We start from the raw sequence: 25,886 nt of genomic DNA on the forward strand, positions 1-25,886 counted from the left end.
TGAATCACTTGTACTGCTACAATACCTCATGTTATCTCTACTTATGAGCCTATAAGTATTTCCAGGAGCAGATCTACTTGAGAAGCGAATGTTAGGCCCCATGCCAAATTGGTCTTGGAGCGGTTCCCCAAAACAGAATAAATTTCAGGGCGAAGGGGAAAAAGGTGAACTTCACCAGCACTTTCAATGGGTTGCTGTAATCTCATGGCTGTTGAGGAGGCAACTCATGAGCAGCTCAGTGGTCTGGGCAGTGGGGGTGTGGTGGGTAGGTGGAGGCTGTCCCAGATGTCTCCAAGACCTGAGTTGTTCCATGTCACACATTCATGGAACTTAGGATCCGTCCATGGCTTGGAGGGAGCTAAGGGAGACTTGGTTATGGTTGTGCACTGGCAATATTGATGACGGCCTTGGGTTGGTTAAAGTTTTAGAGTACCTGGTCGTATAGTAGTACCTCTGTGACTGGGATTTCAATCACCAAGAAATTGTAATTGCCCACTAAAAACTGAAAGCTCCAGCAATACTGTGCAATTCTTTTAGAGGATGCAATGATCAATAACTTACCTACTTATCAAAGTTTTCTGCTCCCAGAAAAGGTCATTTTTTTCAGCAAGAGTTTGGCATTTAGTATTGCAGCAACTGAAGAACTATGGATTTTTGCAGTTTTACAATGATTTGTCACCTTATTGTAAGTGACAAGTGTCCACAGGTTTAATGGTTGCAGTGGCTTTGTTAAAAATCAGTAATTTAAGAATAACTGGTTTAAAACAAACACTTTTCAAGATCTTCATTAAAGTAAATTAGTCTTTGGTGAATAAAAACAAAGCTCAAATCTATTTGCCTGGGTTAGGGTTAAATCAACATTTAGTGCTGGTATTAGAAGAGAGTTCATTGCTTCAGTTTTATTCTAACCTAAGTTTTCATTTGGACTCTGTTAGAAGGAAATTCACTGCTATACAGAAAGCCAGTATAGCCTTGAGCATCACCCACGTGCCACACAAACAAAGAAGTAACTGCCAGAGATTGAGAGATTTTGGAGCTGCATCTCCATTGGCATTTTTGTTCCTAAAATTGAAAAACAAAACAAAACAAAACAAAACGTCTCTTGGTTCTTTTTAAAACTCAAAGTTCTGCAGTGGGCATGTTACACTGTCTCTAAATAAATATTTGTGGAGTGACTGAATGTTAACTACGAGGCATTTAGGCATTGGTATCAGCTTCAGTATTGCAAAAATCTTCAATCACAGCTTCCCATCTCTCTGGCCATTCATCCAGCACACAGTGCTTTTTCTCATGTTTGTTTTGCTGCTCTTCCTCCTCTGTGACAATAACTGTTTCTTGGGGACAGGAGGTAATGAGCATTAAAAACATCACCACAAAATTTGGGTTTTTTTAAATCTACCCAGGGGAACAGTTTCCCTTCCCATCTCCTACATGTTACTGTTGGTTTTGCTAGCTTTGAGTAAAACACAGCTCTGGTGATCCTGTGCCCATGTTTTCTTCTAAGAGATTCTATCAAGGAGCAGAAGGAGGCTGCAGACATCTTTGCCCAACACTAGCACCGACAGCTGGTGTGAGTAATGTGGAGGGTGAAGTAAACAGGTTAAAATGTAATAGGAGGTAATAATTAATATTATATCCGTATGGTGCCAACCTTCCAGAAACATTGCAAAAGAATTTCTCAAAATTAAGGGAAGGCCAGATCTACTTCACATTAAATTGGACTATTATTGCATTATATAACAAAAAAATCATACAGCAACAGACTATATTCCTAGATTTAGATCACTCCTCCTCAGTAGTTTTTTAAATACACTGGAGTCTCACGTGTGCCCTAAGTCTTTAAGCTTCTGAGTTGTTGCCCTGGCTGCCCAGCAGTTGTTTGCATTCTAGATAATGAATCGGGGTACTGCTTAGCAAATGTGTTCAGCCTTTATTCTTCAGGGGGCAGTTTAACAAAAAACAAAACAAACAAAGAAAAAAACCCAAAGCAAAGCAAAAGTAACTGTGAAACGTACTATTTCTAAATAATAAGCGATTGAAGACCCAGGGAATAACCAAGAACAAAAGCCATCTTCATTTAACAATCTGGTTTGCATCTGCTTTCTCCTTGGATTCTTGGTTGAACTTTCCCAAAATTTCAAAATGATAGTTCCCAGTATCATCACAGGAGTGTTTCTGTGTAGTTACTCATCATTGATTTTCTTTCTAAACCCATTCTATTGCAACACATTGCTATGTTAATTAGACTTTCTTTGTTTTACCACCTTTTTATCCTTGGGTTAGGCCTAAGACATCCTCAGTATGTAATTTTGAAAAAGGTTGAAAGATAAGCTGAGTAATTTTAAGCCTTTTAATATTTACAGGTACATTCCCAACATTTTGGCCATCCTGTGTTGGTTTTTTTTTTTCCCATGGGAGTGTGATGGTTGAAACGTCTGGAATGTGTCTGTAAGTAATCAATGCCTCAAAACGCCAGAGCTTATCTGTGAGCCTTGCTCAAAGGTGTGCACTCAGTATTTGGGAGCTCTCGAAGACATATTAAGGTATTCCCTCAAAACGACATTTTGAACTGGTTGGTCCAGTATTGCCTATAGAGTGTGTATTGCTTCTGCCTAGGGTAACGGGAGGAGCGCTGTTGTAAGTTGTTCTTAATACCTGTTCTTGTATAAGAGAAATACATGTGTCTTAACATATATTCTTGTATAAGAATTCTCTCTCTAGCATGAAACTGGAGCACTAGGCAAAGGAACTCTAAAGACTCCATGAGTATGCTGGCTGAGGTGCTGTTCCTTGCCCTGGCAAGCGGTTGCTGCCCCTGTGGGGAAAGGGCATAGCTACTGCTTTTGCAGAAAGTACAGTTATGCTAAGACACAGACCCACCCCTGTAATTATGAAAGAAGGTGTGAGCGTGAGTGACTGGTTGCATAAGGGACAGTACTACTTTTTTTTTTTTTTCCTAATTGCACCACAGTTGAGGCATTTTTGTTACATCTCCACCTTGAGTAGTCCCTGCTTTCTCCCGTGGGCCTTTTTGTGTTTTATCCAGCTTATACATGTCACTTTTTCCCTGTTAACAAATAAACCAAAAGTTTGATATTTTTCTGTCTTTTATCGCGTGTGATAAAAGATCTGTGGCTGTAACTTACTTGTTCTGGTATGAATAAGCGAAGAATCCTGCCTCTTTCCTTCAAAGGATTGGCTGTGTTGCAATAACAGGACTGTCCTTTCTCCCTTTCCCATAATGTCGTCATTTGTTATTACAAGCATAGACTTTTTTCTGTCATATTTTTGCAGTATTGAGGGGCTGGAAAATGAAACCAAATAGGGATTATTAATGACTCTGAAACACTTAATCCTGTCAACAATCTGTTTTTACTAGCTACTTTTAATATTAATAATAATGCCTTTGCAAGCGATGAGTATCCATGTATTCTTCTGACTACTCCAGAGTAGTAATTGCTGAACAGTGTTGAACTTCTGTGTATTTTACCAATATTCTTCAATCAGTGCAGGCCAGCAGCACACACACATAAACCAGGCTACAAGAATCGCTTTCACTTTGCCCATAATAGCTATGCCCATCAAACTGGTGCGAGTGCTGATTTGGATGGTTGATTACGTACATACACATACTTTGAGAAAATAGTAGTAGCCTAACTGGTCTGAAATCAGCTGTGTGTTTCAGATTTCAGAACAAATGGCAGTAATCGGGAGCTTGCCTGCTGCTTCTCTGGGTGATGGGGTGTTCCTGCCTGGCAGCATCAGAAGGGTGAGCTGAGCACCAGGCGCCCAGTTGCCTGATTTCTCAATGTAGTTTAAACTTGAGGGTGGGTTGAAAAAATTTACCACATCCTACCGTTTTATTTTTGTAAGTCTTCTGTTGGTTTGTTTGTTTTTTTCCTTTTTACTCTAGAGCCTAGTCCAAACGCAGTTAACATAAACTGTTGACTTGAAGGGCCCTTCAAGAACCCATCTGCTATCCCAGCAGATATTATTGACTCTTTTCAAATATCTCACCTGAAGGTTGCTTTTAGGAAATAAAAAACTTTCTGTTCCTGTAACATCTCTAGAATAATTCATATAGGAGCAATGTGGGTCATCTCCTGTAATTTCCAGAACAGAGTGGGTGACAAAACCACTTATGTTTTCTATGACCACTAGGAGTAGGGAAGCCTATTATATTGACTTGGCTGGAAACTTTGCGGGTGGATAGCAACAGAAGCAAATCCCTTCTAAAGTCAGCTCCTGAAGTTTCACAAGTACTTTTCCCCTTCCATGAGCTTTTTCCTTGAATTATACCTACTAAACTACGTGTAATACACAGAAAATGAGTAATATGAGAATACAAAACAGAAAGAGCCCTTATGATGGTGATAGTAATTAAGAGGACAAACTGTGCTTACTGTCAGTTCGAGGTTTTTCTTGGCTTTCCTGGCAGTTGTCATCTCCTGCAGATTAAATAATGTATGTTTGTAGAGCAAATGCATTCATGGTGTGGCTCCTATCAAACCTGAGTAGTCCAAGATTAGAGAAAGTCCACCTTAGGGTGGATACTGCCATTAATAAATATTGACTGAACATAAAGGAGATCAAAGCAGTAATGAGGTGCATTTGAGAATAAAATTGTGTGATTCTCTCTACTGTTCTCCATCAAGGAAAAAAACTTTCTGCATCCTTGTAGGTGCCATGGGGTCCCTTATTGTCACAGAATACGTCAAGTAGAATGATGGCGCTGTTAAAGATATATTTGATCTTTCTCTCCCTGAATAATCATGGTAAAGAGGGGTAACAACTCAAGTAAGCTCCAGAAGACAGGCCATTTGTTTTCCCCAGGGTCAAGATGGGGAGCTCGGTTGCCAGAAATAATAGTATAGACAACTTCAGGAGGGAGCTGTCAGAATCATTCTGTCTTGCTTCACCTTACTGATGCAGCAGCAAGATTTGCTGGGCACTGATCTGCACTGAAGGCCCACCAGTCTGTCGCCACAGAGAAGGACAGGTGGTGGTTCTTCAGTGGCACTTAGATGTGAATTCTCCTGTTGTGAAAGCATCTTCAGGCCTCATTGGTCAAGAGAGCAAGAGGTTTTGATTATTTATCAACTACACTATATCGATGGAGGCAGAGCCAACAAGTTAGGCCAATGGGCTAGACCTAAAGTATTTGAAATTTACTGAGTGGTTTAGATTTAGCCAATTTGAATGCTTTTCTTGTCTGATTTCTGAAGGCAAGTTGTTTATCCAAGTGAAGTGCTTTAAGATACAGCAAGGAGCATTGACATCAGCAGAGATCAATGAAGGACGAAGAGGTCTATTTAATCTAGGAAATGAGTGACTTGGCTCTTTGATCCTATTGCATTCTCTTATTCCCAGAAGGTTAAATTTAGTCCTGCATACACAAATTCCCTTTGACTAAGTTTACTTAGGTTTTAAATGTTTGTGGGTTTCTTTTGTTTAGGTTCTCTGATATAACAAGAAAAATCCCCAACTATTACCACATAATTAGGCTGTTGCTGTGTAACCATGTGTAGCTCTTTCTAGATTTGAGAGCAGAATGTACAAATTCAAACACAAATGCATTTCTTTAAACATTCATACTGTATAAAAGAAAAAAAACTTCTGACCCATTGTACACAAACCAGCCTACAACACAGCACACGGAAATTGCTCAGATTTGAATAACCAAGAAATAAATCTAGTTTGGCTCATTCTGCCTGCAGTACTTCCATTTTCCAGAAGTAAAGGAAACCCGGTGCAGTTTAATGCAAAGGTGTATGTTTTGGTTTGAGATGTAAAAATGTAAGGTAAGCCTTAGAAAACTTAAGACTGCAGTTTCTACTGTGATGAAAGACAATCTCAGAAAAAGTCTTATAATCCCTTGTCTAGCAAGATTAGTTGCTTTGGTATAAAATACATATAAAATCAAAGGCAGGGTTTTTTTGTGTGTTTGTTTTGTTTGTTTTATTACTGCCATCGATCTTATCTGGAGCAAACCATCAAAGGTGCTAGCATAAGACCAATGTTGGCGCTTCTTGCCACGCTTCGCTCTGTGTCAACAACCAGGAGTTTTAAAAGTGCATGAGCTGAAATACATAGAAGGATGTAGAAAATAAAATTGAAAAACCAGGGCGAGGAAGAAAGTCCCAACAGGGACTCAGAATTGCAGTCCCTCTGCTCTTTTCCACGTCCCGCTAACTCTGACCGCTACTGCCCTCCCTTCCTTCAGTCCCTCGGCACTGAAACCCGCGGGGGACAGCTGTAACGCATACTCCCAAAGCCAGTACGGTCGTTACTGTGAGCGCCTGTCGTGCAAGGCGCTTGCTTACTATTATTTTCACTTTTTTAATGTATTTTTTTTAAACAACCCTCCCCTGCCTCGAGCTGCGTTGGGTACCCCAAGCAGCCACAGGCAGGGCCGCCTCCCTGGTTTCTGAGCAGGGAGCTATAGGGAGGCGCTCCGGGTCCGCGGGTGCTACCGCGATCGCTCCCCGGCCGCGGGGCAGGTGCCGCGGCGCCCCCCGCCCCTAACCCCGCACCGGCCAGGCGCGCTCGGGGTTACCGGGATTAAAACGCCTTGTGGGAAAACCAGAAATAAGTTGAACAACTAATAAGAATAGCAAATCGGCGGCGGGAGGAGGGCGAGGCGTCCCGGTGTCCGCGGGTGTGTGCCCCCGCCGGAGCCCGCGTGGTGCCGGTGGGGCGGGGGCGGCCGCGCTGACCCCCCGCGACGCTGCCGGGCAGGCCGGTGCCGGGGGCGGGGAGGCCGGGGCGCGGCGGCGGCGCCCCGTCGGCCCCCATTGGCGGGCGCGGCGGTGGCGGCGGGGCCGGGCCGTGCCGGGCCGGGTCCGGGGCGGAGGGGCCGGCCCTGCCCCCGCGGCCGTCGGCGGCCCAAGGTTTAAAGTGAGAACTTTCTGCGGGCGGCGCCGAGCCCCACAGCCCGCCGCCGCGCCGCTCCTGCCCCGTACCGCAGAAGCAGCCGCCGCCACCTCCCCCGGGCGGGCCGTACAATCCTCGGCAGTGTCCTGAGACTGTACGCCCGCCTCGGGGGCGACCCGGCAGAACCGGACTCTGACCCCCAGCCGCCCGCTCGCCGCCCGCGGAGCCGCCGCGTCCCGCGGGCAGGTGCTGAGCCCGCCCCAGCCCGCTCGGCCCGAGAGGCGGCGCAGGAGCCGGCAGCCGCCGCGATGACAGCTGACAAGGAGAAGAAAAGGTGAGGGGGCCGCGGGCGAGGCTCCGGGCTGCTCGGGCCGCTTCGTCCTCCTCCGGCTCTCCCCTTTCCCCGCAGCAGCGCTGTCCCGCGTGGGGCCGCGGCGGGACGCCCCGCGAGCAGGGGCCGGGGACAGCACTACTGGCGGGGCGGCGCGGCCTCGCCTCCCACCGCCCTGCTCCTTTGCGAGGGCTCCGGACCCGGAGCCTTTGCGCGTGCCAGCAGCGGCTGCGACGAGAGTTAGTTAGCCCAGCCCAGGCTGGGGCTGGCGGGGAGAGGGGCCGGGGAGCAGCGCTGGGCTCCTTCGGGGCAGCCCCCGCTCCTCCGCCTGGGGAAGAGCGACGTCCCGGCTGAGCCGAGCCGGGGAGCGCCTGCCCGGGGAGCTGCTCCTGCCGGGCGTCACCGCTGCGGGAACCGGCCCCTGTCCCAGCCGACACCTCCCGAGCGGCCGCCGCCAGCCGGAGCGAAGTCGGCCGCCCGGCTCCGGCTCTGGCTGTGCCCGGCGGAGGCTGCAGGCGGACGGGCAGGTGCACCTGGCGGGCACGGCCGGGGCGGGCGGCTTGGTCCGCTGCTCCTGCGGGATGGCTTTAATGCACCCGTGACAGGCTCATTCTCTTGCTATCAATTAGGAGCTAGTTATTATGAAATTATTTTTTAGTTGAGGACGGGGTTTTTAAAGGACGCACTCTTAGCAAAACATGTTTCACAATTAAAGTGGTGTAGAGGTAATTGACAGGCCATGTAAGCACTTACTAATTGTATAAAGCTAATATATTTCGACACGTCCTCGCTCCAGCCCAAGCACCTGGCCGCGTTATGCGTGGGGACTTGCATCTGGTGCGGATCGTGAAGTTCCTCAGCTGACAGCAAGTTTTCCTGGAGGGTGAGAGCTTGAGGAGCGCCTCACAGAGCGCTGCTGTTTGAGGGGGATGTAAAGCTAGACATTTCCATATCTCCATAATGAACCTTCCAAAGGGAATAAAAGTAACTTACTGATTTTTTTTTTTTCTGTAGTTATATCAAAGAATTTATTTTCGTGTTGGTTCTCGAGATTGAATGGCAGAATAAAGCTCATGGTCCCTAACACAGAGGTTACAGGTGGAGATTAGGAAAATAAGTATCTAGCCATGGCTCCAAGCCTATACAATTCCTGTGGGTGAGTGAGGGGGCTGACATGGTGAAGGCTGAGCAAGTGAGTAAAGGTCCACAAAGACTCCAAACAGTGTGTTTTATACAGCAGGCAGTCACAAGATTGAGTCTATTATTGTCTCAGGTTGCAGTTCTGACTATAGATTGTGTTCATAAATGATGTGATTTACAGACTAAGAATTTTATCTTGTTATTTGCCATGTATACTTTCCAATTGATGATGCACTATACTTTAAACACTGGGTTTTGGTGTGTATAATAGCTCCTTTTTTTTTTGAGTCACTCTGTGACAATGTAATAGGGGAAGTATTGTAGTATAAACCCTACTTTTTCCATGGAGCTAGCCTCAGTTTATCAAACACTAATATATTAAGATTCAACAATTACCTCAAGTGTATTTTGTTCTAGGTATAATTCTTCTGTACAGGGTATAAAATATGGGTACTTTTTGTTTCCTTGTGTGTTGAACAAGAGAGTAAAAAATCATAGTACTATACAAGATATTTATAAAATTCTGTTATAGTGGTTTATAGAGATGAGAATGAAACAGTGTACAATTGAAAATACACTGCATTCATTGTATCACCTCTTTTTAATGAGGCGCTCTTAATCTCTCCAGTTTTAACCTCTGATTTTCTAACACAGTGAGGGATTGAGCACTGTCTAATCTTGCAGGACAGCACGCTGAAGTGCTTTGTGGAAATACTCTTCAGATACAACATAGAAACTTCGCAGGACTAAAGTTTCAATGCTAATCCCAACTCTGTCACTGATTTTATGTAAATATTGTGACAATTTTCTCTCTCAAAAGTAGGCTAATTGTTATCTGGCTCATGGGATTGATCAGTAAATTAATGTTTGTGGAGGAACTGGGACAGTATCAGCTGAGGGTTTTAAGGCAGCTTGTTTGTGCCTCCCTGTTTGTGCGCATATGTATGTCCCTACTGGGGATGTACGCTATGTAGCCTATTGAAGCAAGGCTTTTTTGTTTGTGTTTTTTGTTTTCCTTTTTGAATTTTCCATTACTGCTATAGAACAGATTTATTGCCATGAGTTCAACAGTTGTTGTATTATTTGCTTGATCTCTATCCAGATATGCAGCTAGGAACTCTGACCTGACTTACTAATAGCATTTATAAATCAATTTCAGGGAGAAAAGGTGGTGGGGGAAATCTGATTTACCTGATTTGCAGGCAGCTCTGGAACATATGTTTAGAGAAGCAGTTCTCTTACTGTCAAACAGATGCTCTATGGAAGATAATCTTTGATTCTTTTAATGGTCCATTTAAGTTGAAGAGCATCCTCAGGTTCTCATTTGAAGCTCTCTCTGTTAATAGGAAAGAGCAGTTACTTCCTTTGGAACAAACATTCTAGCACTTTCAATAGGCTGATTTCCCACGTTTGAAGTTAGTCCAAGATACTGAGTTGAGATTACTATCATTATTATTTTAACTTAATTTAGAAAATAAATCTTAATTATCTACAGAGTCTTAAATACGAAGTGTGATGTTTCCTAGAATGTCAGTAATTAGAAATTGCAAAAAGGATGAGTAAAAGGGTAGAACACATTTTAGAAAAATAATAAAAGCTAAGGAAAAAATATCTGTGATCATTGTGCAGTGTGATGACAATTAGTAGACAGGCCTCAGGTTAATTAGGACAGTCTTGTAGAATATCTAGGTGTGTTTTTTAATTATTTAGTCATGTGGTTTTGAATTACTTGCGGGACATATTTTATTAAGAATAGATGTTGTGTTAAATGGACTGTCCTGGATGGACGACATATATTTGAGGAAAGTTTGAAACCAGACTCAGGACAAATCAGGTACCGCTGAGTAGGATGCATCATTTGGCTGCTTCTTTTCAGTTGTGTTGTTTGGGGATTTTTGTGTTTGTTTTCCAGTTGTATGAAAAAATAAACGAATTTTGCAGCTCAGGGAGATTCTGTATTAGTTGTCCCTCTATATTTATATGGTACTGTTTTGTGATCCTAGGGGTGTAATGCTATATAAATCTGTTTAACTTTGTCTGATGCAGATACTAAACGAACAGGATTCCTCCCAGTTATTGACTAGGTAACTAAATGCTTTCAAATGCCCGTTCACTGTGGGCTTTATTAATGCCTCTAATGAGGCAATTTGTGCCTCAATTTTCACTGACCTTTACTTCAGGAGAGTGATTCTGCCAAGCTGAGGTCACTCCTGGCTGCTCCTCCTCTGGATGAGGAAATGGTCCTCACAGCACTGCTCTCCAGAGCTCAGGTAGTCACTGGCTCTTAACAGATGTAATTTGGATGCCAGGAAATGTAAACGTTTGGATGTGCCAAGGTGTTAAACTGCAGGTTTCAGGAAACATACGGGCTCTGTTTTGTTCTACCCAGTATGCTTTCTGTGTTGAGGTATGTCACTATTGTCAGGTGTTCTACCTTGTGCCTGTTGTTCTGTGATGGTGGCGAGTCCAACCACTTGCCAGCATAGGTTGTTCTTTATATTCTTGGAAACCTCCTTTTTTTGTACTTCAGCTGATGGAGATTTCAATACTTTCCTTCACAGACTAATAAAAAAATGGTTCAAGTTTTGTTATTGCTTAACATCTCCCTCTGTACAGCCCATGTGTTTAATTTACTACTGTTTGCTTCTATGTTAAAATCTGCCCTTACAATTTTTCATATGTAGAGTTACCAAAAGGAAATGTAGTCGCCTGAATTAATGATGAACAATCTGTTGAAATAGCCTCTTTGGCACATGTTTATGGTATGTTAACGTAGGTTTCAGCACCACAAATGCAGGCACTTCATAGCCTGCAAGTCTTACTGAGTGACTCTGGCCAGTCCTACTCATCATAGTTTGATTTCTCCTCATCTGGCTCCTGCATTCACCACCCTTGCTGTATTTCTACAGATGTGGAAAGGATTTTCCTACCAGAGGGTGGCCCAAGGGCACACGAATGAAGAATGACGGGCTGTATGTGTGCCTCCATGTGTCCCTTTGCCTGCAGTGGCACGTAGCAGAGGTTGGCTGAGCTCCGACTTGGCATCCTGGCCTACTTGGGAAAGCTTTGACTTCTGCTGCTCAACTGCTATGGGTTCACCTCTATAGACCCAAAGCGTTTGTGTGGAATGAGGGCTGCACGGGTTTTGCCATGGGAGTGGTGTGTGATGTGAGGGCTTCCCCATGTGGCGTGTACCACCCTCCCCAAGGGATCTGGGCTTCTGGGGATTTGTGCTTTGCAGCGATGCCATGAGGGCTGGCTCTACTGATCCTTAGTGCTTCGCCGAAGAGCAAGTTAGAGATCTAACACCCCTTGGCCTACAGCACCTTTCTGTGTCACATTCTTTTCACTTAATCCTCTGATGTCGGTTGTCTTCTGTCACGTTTTGTCCTGCGTGGGTCATTGGGAACGTCTTGTTTTGGAGGTACTCTCCTAATAGCAGTTTTGGGATGATGCTGCTAATTTAGGAGACCCATAATGAGTATCAAAAATTGATCTATCTGCCTTTCTATAATGTTTTTTATTATGGTGGATTCATAAACATTGAGTATTGTTGGTTTTAGGTTCCAAGTAGGAGCCACTGTTAGGTGTGGTGAGGGCAGAATTCTTCAAGTATTGAATGTTTTGCTATTATTTTCAAATGGATAACCATCTTAAAACTGAGAATTAGGATAACCATTAGAGTAAGGAAATGAGCAATACAAAGGCAGTTTGTATTTTAAACTAATTTTGATGTGCAGAATGTTTTTTTTTTCCTCTAAAGCTATTTGAGAAATGTTGTTCTGTTAATCACTACAATATTCATTGTATCACATGTATCTTAGAGGTTATAAATACTTTTACTCCTAGTAGATGGCACAAGGTTGACAGAACCCTTTTCCTAAATTAAGAGAAAGTGCATGTATGGTTATTATGCAGCTGCCATTTTTTTTTTTTTTTCATTTATCATTCTTGTGCTCCATTTGCTTAAAAGGCAATATAATAAAGTAGTTATCCGCTGAGAATAAGATCTTGGGTGTTTGTATAAGAAAAAATAACTACTTTCTTAAATTTAAAAGGCTACTTTCTATGCGGACTCTTTCTGAATTATGTAAAATGGGAAACTGTATTTTACTGTGCATTTGGAAAGTCGATTAATGAAGTACAGTAGGCCAATTGGCTGATAAATAACTAATGATGCAAAGTAACTCTCATTTAATTATGCCTTTTACTTCTTGAGCTCAAATCTAATGATGATTTTGGTTCTTTCCTCTGTAACTTTATTTAGGTCTAGAAAATTTAGCTGAAACAAAATCTGCCGTAATAAATCTTGATTAAATGGGTATATTTAGGTCTTAAATCAGTTAGAATTGTAATTTAACTTACTTGACTGTTATTCCAAAGAGTTTGGAGTTGGATATCTATTGTGCTTCTCTGTCCATTGCCTTATATGACACAGCAAATATTCAATATTTAATCTATAGAAATTCATCAAATGTTTTGCCAGACAATAAGTAAAGTTGCTTTAGTTGAATTTTTATGTCTGGTCTACAGTCAAAGAGGTGCTCTGGTCTTGAGCCTTCCTCAGTATCTGGAATCAGCGGTTTTCTTTGATTAGGGGAATGTTTAGGGTGTTGCCTCCAAAACGATTGACTGAAAAATTCAGAAACTTTACAAATGCTTTATGTTAGCCTGTGGGTGTGTGATTAATACTGGTGTATTACAGCTTTATGAACGAGTTCTGTGCATCTCAGCAGGAGGAAAAAGACACTTTCTTATTTTGCTTCTGCTCTCAAGTGGGACAAAACCAGGATAATACAGCTCCCAAGCATTTTTCATTCGTAATGCACATATGTTGAAACATCCCCTGTGTCACAAATACTTCTTCATTCTGCAGTGTATGTATTCATACAGTGATCTGCTTTCAAGCAAACGTTAAGTAACATATGTTTTAATTTTGAGTATTTGTGGAGTATCTGTAGAACCAAACTGACTGTTTTCCAAAAAGATCTCAACAACTTGTTTGTGTTTCCAACAAGATACAGGGGAATAAACACCTCTAAAAATGTGTCTTGCCCATGCCTAGCTCCTCCTCCAGCCCCTAGTTCTGGAGGCCTGCCCCCAAATCCCAGCTGTGACCTATGTGAATAAAAACCCCAGGCCAGGTTGCAGGCAGACTGTAAAGCAGGACTGTGATGGAGAGAACAACTGGGCTGTGACCACTTACAGGATTTGGCTCATTTTTTTTTTTTTTTTAATAGTAGCATCAGTAAACTTAAGAGTTAATGCCTCACTGTGATCTTAAGATAATTCACAGCGACTAATACATCTCAACTATTTTTTGCCAGCTAGGTGTAGTGGTGATTAGGTCACCTTTTGCTCTATAAACACAGTGCTCATTTGGCAGTGTACCAGGATGGAAGGTGAGGTGAACAGAATGATGACTCCCTCACGAGTATCTGCTTCAGTCCTTCAGATCTGTAAAATGAAGGATATATTTGTGAAATAGGTGGTGGGCAGATGATGCTATTTCTTATTGATCTGGGCTGGTATCACACTCACCTTAAGTTTCTTTGAATTGGAAAAAAAAAAAAAGAAAAAACAAAAAAGAAAAAAAAGCTGGGCACTCAGACGCTCATTCCCACTGTGAGGAGGTTGCACCAATGATCAAGACATCCCGAGAGATGCTGTTTCTCACCTTCCATGCTGCCGTACCCACCACCAGTTTAACACCTTAGCTGTCTTGTTGCTTTTGGTGTGGAGGCTGTCCATGGAAGCCAGAGCTGTAGTGGCTGGGGACATGGAGTGATGGTGCATGTCTGGCTTTGGGTCTCGTGCTCTACTGAGTTACCCTACTCTTTTATATATATATATATATATATATACATATATATATTATTTTTTTTTTTTACAGAAAAGCTGTGAGTGCTGAGTCCTACATGGGCTCTGTTGTCTGCCTCAACTTTTTTTTTTCCACAAATCACTCCTCCCATGTTGCCTTTGCCTCCTTCTCCGTGGTCTTGGCAGAACAGAAAGCTGGAACACTGCAGCATCCCCTTATATTTGGATATGAATAATCACATACATTCAACTCCTTTTACAAATGACGTTTTGGAGTTGGAGAGTGTGAGCAGTCTGACCCTCTCTTTTTGTTTCAGGAAACTGTGTTATCTAAGGAGAGGCTAAACTTAGAAGGCATATGGGGAGGGTTGTGCGTTTGTTGCTTGGGGTGTTTTGTATGCGCCTTTTTTATTTATTTATTTATTTTAGATTGAGTAACTCTCCTAATGGATGAATCATGTGGGTGTAACTTATGGCACTTGATAGCAAGCAGTCTGTCTGAAGGTATATGTGTAATGAGATTACCAGGATCATTTAGAAATTATTTGGAACTACTGAAACGTGAAGTTAATCTATTGTAAATATTTGTTACTCATTATCTAATATATCAAAATACATTTGGTTATAGTTGGGCAAATGAAGGTAAGATATAAGGTACAAGTTTTGAACAATGAGTTACTGAGCACTGGAGGAGATGCAGATGCAGTTTTTGGAGTGAATCTTTTCTGTAAAAAAAAATATTTTCTTAGACAATAATTTTCCAGCACAAGGGAAACAAGAGCTGGTGAATGAATAGATGGGACTGAGAAGTTGGCAAAACATTTGGAGAGTACTGAAACATTTTAGATTTGGCTTCATTCAAATAAAATTTCTGAATTCCTGTGTTGCACTATATTGTGAGTCTAAATCTGGATGTTTTAAATGTCATTTGAATGACACTTAAGTAATCTTTAATCCGCTTTTAATTTCAAGATTTTTTTTTTCTTTTTTCTGATGTTTGACTCAGTTTTTTTGGTTTTGGTGGGGTTTTGTGTGCGTGTGTTTTGTTGTTGGTTTTTTGGTTGATTGGTTGTTTTTTTGTTAGTTTGGGGTTTTTTAATTTTTTTTTTCTTCCAGATATATTCTTTGTTTTATTGAAAACTATGAGACACATACATGAATCTGGTTTAGTGGCTTGACCTGAATCAAGTTCCTGTCTTCCGTTCAGGAAGACTCTTTATCTGCTAAACCAAAATATTAGGTATTCCTTTTACACTACTCATGAAGTCCTCATCACTCGGAACAGTCCCAGTCTTTCAAAAACTGCAATTGCTTAAACCAGTTACCCAGCCTGATGAGAATACTTGGTTGGTTTGGGATTGGGTTAGGCAGGAATTGTGACTTGTGATGACAAAGGTCTTCTCTAGCTTTGGTTGTGTGAACAGCTTTTTAAAGACAGTAGTATAATTGAAAACATAGCAGTAAAGGCCCTCTCCACCCCCTGGCCCACATTACTGGCTTCTGGTATGACAAACAAGAAAGTCGAAATGTGAGAGATTAAAACAGCATGTTGCAGAATTTCTAACTTTGTTGTTCTTGAAGGACTGATAATTTCAGAGTTGTGTTCTTGAAAACCTGCCTACATATGATGCGAGATAGAAATGTTTGCCTTTCCCAGGAAAGCTATTGTTTTAAGAAACAGATATAAAAATATCTTGAAATATAGTGATCCCAGGTGATATCCATCTTTGGCCTAGTACATGTGTTTTCTTTAGGTAGTCATCTTCTGAGTCCCTTAGTATATATTATTTAATACACATAAGGTGATTTCCTTAATGGCTTCAGTTTAAGAAGCCAATACAATGGCCTGAATAAGTTGCATGAAATCTGAAATATCTGCCCTATCGCTCTTCTTTTATTGAAAGGGAAAGCTATTGCTAATTTGTAGTTTCAGAGGCCTAATGAACTTTAGAAATCTTAGCACTGGAAAAAATCCACCAAGACCTGAAATTTTTAGTGCTAATCATCTAATAGTGTTCAAAAGTTACTGTATAGTATTTTTCCTTTAAGGTATATTCACAGGCTTGTAAGATAAATATTTGCTTAAGTAATAAGCTGAAGGAAGTATGAAGTGGGATGGTTATTAGGCCGTTTGTATAAAGGTAGTGGAAGTCGCTTTAAAGAACATTCCTTGTATTTTGTTTCAGCCATTAGCATATCTAAGGTCTTTACTGCCATAAAAAGGTACTAAACTTAAACTCATGGTATCACGGTTGTCGTTCGCACTTGCATTTGTATGATAAACTACAAAGCAACCCTATTCAGTCATTGTGTTTGGGACATTCTCCTGGCTGGTGTTGGTCTGTCCATTCATTCACAATTGTATCACCCTCCCTGCCAGTAAATTCTTGGTGTGATTGAATACTTGCTGTCACAATACTTCAAAGATCTTTGTGACGTTTACAAACACTGAAAACAAAAGAAAAAAAAAAACCAAACACCTCTTTCTATATTTCTACATTTGTAAGTGGGGAATATTGCTAGGAATGTGCCAAACTTTTCACTGTCATGCAGTTTGTATGCAAAATTTTTGCAAATACGAGAATATCTTCTGAGATTGCATGTGTTGTTGTGCCTGGTTAGAGTTTTATATGCCATTATGATGAAATAATATACTCATTAGCTGATGGCAATGACAATATCTTCAGACTCTTAGGTAGTTATGGAGAGTATTGACTTAAAGCCGATATGAAGCTTGCTTAAAACAAAAATGTTTTTTGAATGATCTATGGATTGGCAATATCATACATTCATGTGTGAAAAGAAATTCATCCTTCAGTGGCTTAATCATGCCACGACGACTCCTTAGGCAGTATTGCTCTGGAATACAAGCCCAGTGACCAATTATAGCTTTACCGCACTCCAGGAATTTTAGTTAGAACTCAGTTGCCTCCAAGTGTGTTTCATAACCTGTGAGAGAAGACTGGAAACTGGTGGAAACCCATCTGGTAGTTTTCCTGTACAGCTTTTGCCAGGGGATTCTTCTGGGAAAGCTGCGTTTGCTCGATTCTCTGAAGAGGAAAGCCTTTGGGAAGGGGTGAGCCTTTGGAAATGGCTTCTGCTTGTTGGCCTCAGCGGGAGGGAAGAACTGTTTTTGGAGGAGCAGTGGGGTTTTGCTTACTGCTGGCTCTAGCTGTCCCTGGATTTTTCCATCCCTCCTTACAGGGAACTTCTGTCACAAAGGAAATCCATGACAAATTTAGCTCTTGGTTTACTTCTTCCAGTGTATCCCCACATTGACCCAAGCAACCTGTTTCCCGTCACCCTGTAAGCTGACTCATGTGCATCAGGGAATGCAGAGAGTTGGAATTGCCCAACTTTTGCACGAGGTATGTGACGTTCACTGGCAGAGGAGGAAACCAATACCCCATCTAGCCAAGATGCCTGGTCTTAACACAATAGCATTACTAACATTTTTAAGAAAAGGTTGGGGGGCAGGGGGGCAGCGATGATCCCCTTTGCTGCTTAACACAGCATTTTTACATGGGTGATTGGGAGGCAGATTTCTCATTTGAATGATGGAATGTAGCTTGGTTCAGCTGCGGGTGGGCTGTTTATGTGTGACAGCTGTAAGATTATCAGTTACTGTTAATAACTCTGGTTCTTGGTTTTTCCCCCGAAAATGATTTGAAGGATGTGTTTATTGCCATTACTAATGAGAGGGATGTTTTTATGGGAACATCCTTTCTGTGCTGAAGTTGTCTTAACACTGCTACTGGCTTTTACATAACAGCAAAGCCGTATTTGTGTTCCCAATGATTCATAAAAGGGGACTATCCCGTTCACTTAGGCATGTGCTGGCTTGAAAATGGAATAGAAGCAAGTGCAGATATCTTGAAGGAAACTTAAAGCTGGTGTTTCGAAACACCCATTATGTCCCGCTTAAGAAAAACAAATCCCCCAACTCTACTTTTGTTTGTTAATCGCGCGACTGGCCTGAACAAAGCCTCTTTGGCATGGGGACCTGGGCCAAAGTGCAGTGAGGCTGAATAAACCTGTTTCTTGGATTCTGTCTCTTGAGCTTCTTCACCGCTCTCGGCAGAGCTGGCTGCGAAAGCCGCGTCTGGCTGCTGACCTGGCTGCTGAAGAGCAGCCTCAGCAAGTGGTTCTGGCCTCAGAAGCTGTGTCTCCCATCGCCTTTCCCCTCCACGCCTTCTCTGAAGGCTCTGCTCACCCGGCCCCAGCTCTTTGTCCTGCTGGGGACCGGGGATATTGGGTTGGTAACCTAGCCTGGGCAGGGCAGCTGATCTCCATCATTGTCCTCTCTCCCTGGTCTGGAAAACTGGGATGGTAGTATATCCTTCCTTCCACCCTTTGTGTGTCTTATTTATTTAGACTGTAAACTTTTTAAAGCAGGGACTTTCCTATTTCTATGCCCAACACAATGCTGTAGTGATGTTTGCAAGAAGCTTGTGTGATAAACCTAACTTGAAAATGCTTAAACAGGGGGTTGTCAAATGGAAGGGGTTTGGTTCTCTCTCACTCTTCCTACCTCGCCTGGTTAGTTGCTTTCTTTACTGCACCATTCCATATAATCCCTCAATATGTAGGCTACACCCACATGCTGACAGGTGGACCTACAGCTTCATTTCCTTCACCTTTGAATTTGGCCTTCCTGTTGTATAAGATCCATATGCAATTTGGAAGCTTCAAGCAATTGAGGGGATAGGGCAGTGGTGGCAAGGGATTGCAATGCCCAGAAGGTGTCTGGAAGATGGTAAACCCTTTATTCTTTCAGACTTCATCACAAAGCAGCCAAGTGAGCAACCCGTCGGGCAACAAGAATGAAAAGGAGGGTTTGACCATCACACCAAAACCAGTCCTTTCTGCAGATGGGGAGTTCAGTCATGTTTCAGCCAGCAATCGTTTGCTCTTGGTTTCTTTGAGCTGAGAGCTGTGAGAAAGGAAAGCCGTGCTGAATTACAGGGTTAATCTGACGTGGGTTTCAAGGTTGGATTATTAAAACTCCTTCATATAGACCACATGGACTGAAGCCTGTGGGTCTTCATTCATGTTAAGGTTTCTCCTGCATATGGGAGGTAGGGCAGGCCCGAAGAGGGAGCAGGCGTGTTCTCCGGTATAAAGAAAAGATACTGAGAAAAGCCTGACATTTTATACAGGCTTTTATTGGCAGCTTTGCATACTGTATACACAGGCCCTGAAGGAGATAATGCGAGAAGCTGTGTTATCTGTATAGCACTGCTCCTTTCCCTTTGCCTGCCAAATCTTAAGACAACATTCCCCACCCCCCAAACCTAAACGCCACCATAAACATGGTGTAACTAAACCGAATTCCAGCTTCTCTAAAGGCAAGCATGAAGCAATGAACAAGCACTATTGCTTACTGACTTTTTAAAAAACTTATTTTAAAGAAGGTGGATGACAGCAAATAGTGTTTATTCAAAAAAGCAGTGACTTTTCAGTGCTGTTGCAGCCCAGGGAATAAAATGAGCAGGGAGCAAAGTTTGCATTGCAGGTCACAGGAAGGATTTCAGGTTCAGTGATGGCTGATGTGGAGCAGAGGTCCACCTGAAGACAGAGCTGAAAGAGGAAAGGTGTCTGCAGCCTGACCTGTTAAAGCCTTTAAGACAAATTATCTCAACATGAAGTCATTCTAGAGCGTTCTTTTGGAGGGAGTCGATATGACGAATGCAGTGCGAACATAAAATGATTTTGTTATATTGCATTTTGAGTAGGTTACAGCCATGGAATGAGCCTAGTGAGTCATTTGTACATTGAGCTCTGTGCTCTTGTTGGTCATGTTTCTTAGTTTCAGTTTGTACCTTACTTAACAGATTGAGTGCTCAGGCTTTTGTACCAAAATAAATTCAGCTTCAACACCTTTGAAGTCTGATAATATGTCTAGAACTTCGCTTAAAATGAGACTCAGTTCCTGCCTGAGACCTCTGGGTACTGCTTTGTGAAAATACCTTTGAAGAAAATGTGATATAAACTGTGTGTAGTGTGAACCTTCATTCGTCTAAAAGGGAATTTAATGATGATTCCACTTGGGTTCTACTTCTGCTAGCTGGTGGATTAAGCAAATAAAATTGTCAAATAATTAGTAAAGTATGAGGAAAGCAGAGCAAGCATCTGTTCTTACACCGTTCTTTGTCTAGAAAGTCAGTTCTGATTTACAAAGTTGTAAGAAGGAAATATTTGTTGGGCAAATCTGTTTCAGTACACTTCGTTTTAAGGGTATTTCATTTGCTTACATACCAGGAGATATTGTAGAACATAAGGTGGAGCTGTGGAATATGAAAGTACTCTACTGAAGGAAAATAAAGACCTCAACCTACTGGCTATTGAGAGTCAGAACATCTCCCCTTCCACCCAGAGAAAGGGAATGCTGTATTGCTTGTGGTGGTAGGTGTATTAGGTGTATTATAGTTTTTGTAGCTGACTATGAGTTGCATACAGGAGGTTCAGAGAAGGATTTTGTCTGGGTGAGTGTTGCCTTCAAACTACTGGGAAATGCAGTCATCAAAAGAAATGTTAATGGAAGAGGTACTTATAACAGAAGATGAGGCTATGATTAGAAGAGCTGTCATCTTTTAGATTGTTTTCTTAAAGAGTTAAGGTTTACACTGTTATGGTATGTCTTTGTCTACATTCCTGACAGAGCTGTAAAGATCTCAGGGATATTAAATGCCTGGGAATAGGTGTTCAGAAACAGTGCTGTGATGGCTTCGGGGAAAGGCTGCAGCGCAAACACATTCCCCTGTAGAGACCAGAGACTTTGTAACTGGGAGATATTTGCCTTGATATTTGGTAGAAATAAATAGAGATAAAATGCTTTTCTTTACTCTGGGCATTTCTGAGTGTGTTTGTGTGCTTAAACCGTACAGGTTTTGGATAGAAATTGCTGTCTTCAACTGGAGAAACAACTGGACTTCTAACCAGCTAGAACTCTAGATCTGGATGTAGAAAGGTCTGTTTTGGTTGGAGAGGTCCAACTGCGTGTGCATTTGGTGTTGGTTGTCAGGTTCATGGTTAATTTTGGGTATTGTTATGCTGTTGGTAACAATGAAGGCAGTCACCATGCACATTTTCACTTTCCTGTGTTGCTGCTGTGCTCACTTAATTATTTTTGCAAAAGTGGTAGGTTATGGGAACCTTTTTGTGTGTGAACCATGGGGAAGACGGGAATCTCTTATTAAGAGTTGCGTATGTTTGTTGTTCCCATAAGAGACTGTAATGATTAAAACTTCTAAAATTGGTTTGTTGGCGTTGGCAGTCGGTATCTGCTGGAGATCTATTATACTTCTCAGAATCGCTTCCCCCAGTCAAGGCAGTACTACTGTTTGGTTTTTGTTTGTATTATGTATTTGCTGGAAGGAGAGCACTATTGTGTGTTTTTTGAGGGTGATTACAAACATAAAATAGATTCTCTTGAGAATGCTTTGTATACTCTCATCACAATTGGTAATTGTTTTGTGTTGTGTAAGACTTTGCATGCTGCACTTCTTGTTTGGCAGCGTGTATGTGTGTGTGAACCTCAAAACGGATTCCCACCTCGAGCCTTTTATCATTGATGTTTTAAAGGTGAATCCTAGAACAAAGCATTAGGCTTCTCCGAACTCACGTATTGCTACATGACGAACATTTGTCAGACTAAGGCCAATTTTTTCAGCCATTTTGGAAACAATGTTTGCTGCATTTTAGTGGATGTCTTCTCCAAGTAGAACCTGGATGAGATAGTTCTTGAAACTTTCTGCATGGAAGTGGACTAAAATAGTATAGTTGTGTGCAAGGTGGGTGTCACCTTTTTGCACCAAGTCTACTTGCAGTGGTCATTCCAAAATGCCAAGGGAAAAGGAATCCATAACCCTCACATATTCTATTAGCAGAGTGCCTGGAGGTAGATGGGCAAGATGCATGGAAAAAATGAGGCTTCTGCCAAACGTTTTCTTTGTAGGTCACTTATTGTAGTTGAAATTACAGAGAACATTAGAACAAGCGGTCTATTAGCAAAGCCATGAAAACAAACCATTTGCCACTTCTAACAAACGTTGGACAAAAATATGCTCCAAATTTTAAAAATAAGTGAAGACTTGGCAAAAAATAAGACCCGGGTTTATCTGCATTTCATCAGGTACATGGCGTTCTGGACCGTAGCCCACTGGCAAAAACATGGGGAGTGTTATCCTTTGCAGCACTGGGAATGTTCTCTGCTGAATTTGGCGCCAATGACCGAACTTTGCTTGTTAGCTGAAGTTCACACAGACTCCTTGCCAGGCCTGCCCAGAATGCTGTCTCCTCTGACTTCCTGTGGTCTTGCATAATATTTCCTTGCTTCTTGTATAACTGCGGCTCGATCTGGTCACTGCCCAGCTGACACGGTTGACTTTTTTAAGAGACCAGTCGTGCAAACGTGAGGCCGAGCCACGTCGGTGGCAGGGGCGTCCCGGCGGTGACGTGGATGGAAGAGCCCTCCCACGGGGAAACTGCCGGCGATAGGGCCGTGCGGCGATGCCGATGTACCTGAAGGCAGTAAAGTTGACTGCTGCGGCCTTGTGACGAGATAAGCGCAAGGCACGGCTTCGGATTGACTGTGCCTTTGAAATACTTACCGCTGTTGCTCTAATTTCTGTGACAAACATAGGTGTTAATTAAGGAGCGGGGAGAGGCAACACGGCAGGCGGTGTGCCGATGAATGAACACATTTTCGGAGCACCGCGGAATTCTCATTGTTGCTGGTAGTCACTCAGTTAAAAGTCCTTACATTTGCCTTGAAAATGTGCTCCAGGTATCCAGAGTATTCATTTGAAGACAAGGATAGCAAGTGAAGGCATTTAAGAAAACAGGCTTTTCATTCCGCTGTTTTTTTTGATGCCTCCACACAAGTTGTTTCTACAATTGTCTGCTGCCAAAATATGCATTAATTTTGCATTACTGTCGAAGCAAGTGTATTTATTAATATTGACCCTTTATGAGGCTGGATCATTTGTATATATGTTTTGAAAGTGAATTTCGTAGCAACATGTGTCATATAACTGACTATTTTTCTAATACTAGTGTTTGTGCATGCATTTGTACATAGAACACTATGTAATTACAGAGCTTTGTCCGTAACTTATTTTCAGAAGGGCACTCATCTAACCCGATGCTTTCTAGGACCCCCTTTTAAATGCAGTTTTCAAGCCCTTTCTCATGTGCTTTGGTAACCCCATTCCTGGCATGGTTTTGAAAAACTGAAGAGTAGAGGTTACAAAATAGTTGCTTCAGTATGTTTGTAAACTTACTCAACAGACTGTGCTGATTTGTGTGGTATAGTTCTCAGATCTTGTATGATTTTCCAGTTAAATGCTATCTGCTGTGAAGAAACAGAAGAGTAATTTTAATGGAAAGCATTAGAATTGACTTAGTCGTCAGTTATGCGAGGTTTTGTTTAAATCATCTCAAACCGTCATCTCTTCCATGAATCCAGGTCACCCATTTGTCATAGTAACTTTGACATCAAAAAGTTCATGATGCTTACACATGACTTCTTGCAACACTGTCTATTAATCTCATTAATTTAATGGAAAATACACTTTTACTGATTAATGTCTCTTATGAGGCAGCTATTCTGGTCATTTAAAAGTGGTTTATTACCTTATATTCTTAGGATCAACATTTTAATGACTACAGTCTAACTAATATAATGCTTGGAGAATTGTCAAAGTAATATAGTGGTGATACTACTGACGTCTAGCAGACCATTTTATAGTATGGTGAATATCAACACTTCTGGGGAATGTGTATTAAATGTACTGTATTTTTGGCAGATGGGTGCAAAGCCAGAGTTCTTAGTATGACTTGATCACACAGCTCTAGCATCATGGATGCCAAATAAACCAGGTTCACCTCAAAATGTTTTTGGCAGGGATGGAGAAGCCGCTTTATGTGCCACTACCAAGCTTGCTCCTCATGGATGGGTTCGGGATCCTGGATAAGCTATACAAATATGATCTGCAGGGTAGAAATAGATTAGTGCTGCGTTGGTCCTAAGATTAAAGAAGAAATATAAGAATTACAAAAGGTGTTGGGTTGAGCATCACATAGCCAGCTAGAGAACACAGTTCACAGTCAATAAAGAGAGATTTCCCCTCTAGATAGAAGAAATTAGGGAGAAATTTCAGGGCCTGACGGTCTATTTCTTTTAAAAAGTATTTGTCTCTCCAGTCTAAATCATCTGAGCAGTTTTAAAAGATTTCAGAAAAAAGATATTTTGGCTGATAAAATCACAGAGCTGGAGATTTACTTGGCATATAAACTTAAGAGCTTTAGAAACTCTTGTTCAAAATAGATGGGACTGAGCCTTAGTGCACGTATTGGCAATGTTAGCGAGGCACACGGGCTCTCTCAAGCCAAATGGTAGCGAAGTGTTGGAGAGGTCCGCAACCACGTGGGCGTGTTCTTTCTGCTTTTCTTTTTAATTTGGTTATTTAGAAATGTGCAAATGGGCACTGCAGAAAATTTAAGGGTTTAATACTCAGCTGCCTAGGCAGACACCCTCTGCATTCAGTGGGGCTTTTGTCTGAATAAACAGCTTGGGACTGTGCTTGTATACTTGTCTAAAGATGGATCTCGGTCAAGTAAACAAGCATGGAGCTGTACACAGTAATCTACTTTTGAAGCTGGGAAACACCCTGCGTCACTGCTGTGCCTGGATCCGTGGCCACGTCTCGAGCTTCATGCGAGCCCAAGTTAAGGACAGTGACGACTGGTTTCCGTGCGTCTTGCCGTGGGAGTGGAGCGATGGGTATCTGCAAGGGGTACAGCAGCCTCCGTCACTTGGGTTTTGGTGCGGTGAGATACTGCTCTCCTTGGAAGGACATGTTGGGGCAGATACACACTTGCAGAAGGACTGTGCTCGCAGATAAAGGCAGAAGGGAGCAGCTTGCCTAACGCTGGGTGTTTTCAGCCCTGCGTACCTGCCCCTTGCTGAAGCTGAAGATCTTGCTCAGTGTTCCTCAGGCTGAATGTTTAGAGGAGCAAGAAAAAACTTCTTGTCTAAGGAAGAGACTGTGTAGAGACTAACTGGAAACAGGATTATGTTTATGGTGCCAAAGAGCAGTAGAGCATTTTTCATGAACTGCGTTCTGCAGCTGGCAAAGTGGGCAGCGTCTGTAAACCTCTTTATGGTGGTGTGCAGAGAGGAATGGAACATACCCCTTACTTTATTTAGATACTGTCATATGGGTATTGCAGTCGAGAAAGAGTTGCTGATATTTATTTTCTTCTTAGAATTTTATTTTATTTATTAAACTTGCCCATAGGCTGTAGTCTGTCAGCAGGAAAAGCCAAACTTAAAACATCACCACAAAATGCACCGTGTCTCATGCAATATTGTGACTTGTATGCCACAATTAGGGAGCTGTGCACATGGGGGAATGCTGTAGGTGTGTAGTAACAATTTTATTGTATACCATAAAATCCAGTCTCGTTAAGTTCTGAGGACCTCAGGAGTTTTGGAAGAGCTTCTCCTGTCTGAAGTAGTAATACAGTACACAGTTTCTTAGAGGATAGGTCTAATAACAACAATTAGTATGTTTGTATGTTTAAATATGCTTTAAAAGCTTACATGGATGTGGTTTGAAAAAGTAAAATGAAAGAACTGTAAAATGAACATTAAAACCCAGCATATGGTGTGATGAGGAAGTCTTAGCCATACTTCAAAAAACAGAGATCTGAAAAG

The 25,886-nt window shown here is 42.1% G+C and overlaps 1 protein-coding gene across 1 annotated transcript in view; it reads left to right on the forward strand.

The window, feature by feature from the left end:
- Positions 1-6,863: 6,863 nt before the first annotated feature.
- The window catches only part of EPAS1 (endothelial PAS domain protein 1), a 78,082-nt gene continuing 59,059 nt past the window's right edge, over positions 6,864-25,886 (forward strand). The window contains exon 1 of the mRNA XM_065833414.2: positions 6,864-7,207. Coding sequence (XP_065689486.1) covers positions 7,182-7,207 — 26 coding nt within the window. The 5' untranslated portion in view covers positions 6,864-7,181. The remainder of the gene's footprint in view (positions 7,208-25,886) is intronic.

The sequence above is a fragment of the Patagioenas fasciata genome, chromosome 3 (assembly GCF_037038585.1).
Source record: "Patagioenas fasciata isolate bPatFas1 chromosome 3, bPatFas1.hap1, whole genome shotgun sequence".
Classification (NCBI taxonomy): Eukaryota; Metazoa; Chordata; class Aves; order Columbiformes; family Columbidae; genus Patagioenas; species Patagioenas fasciata.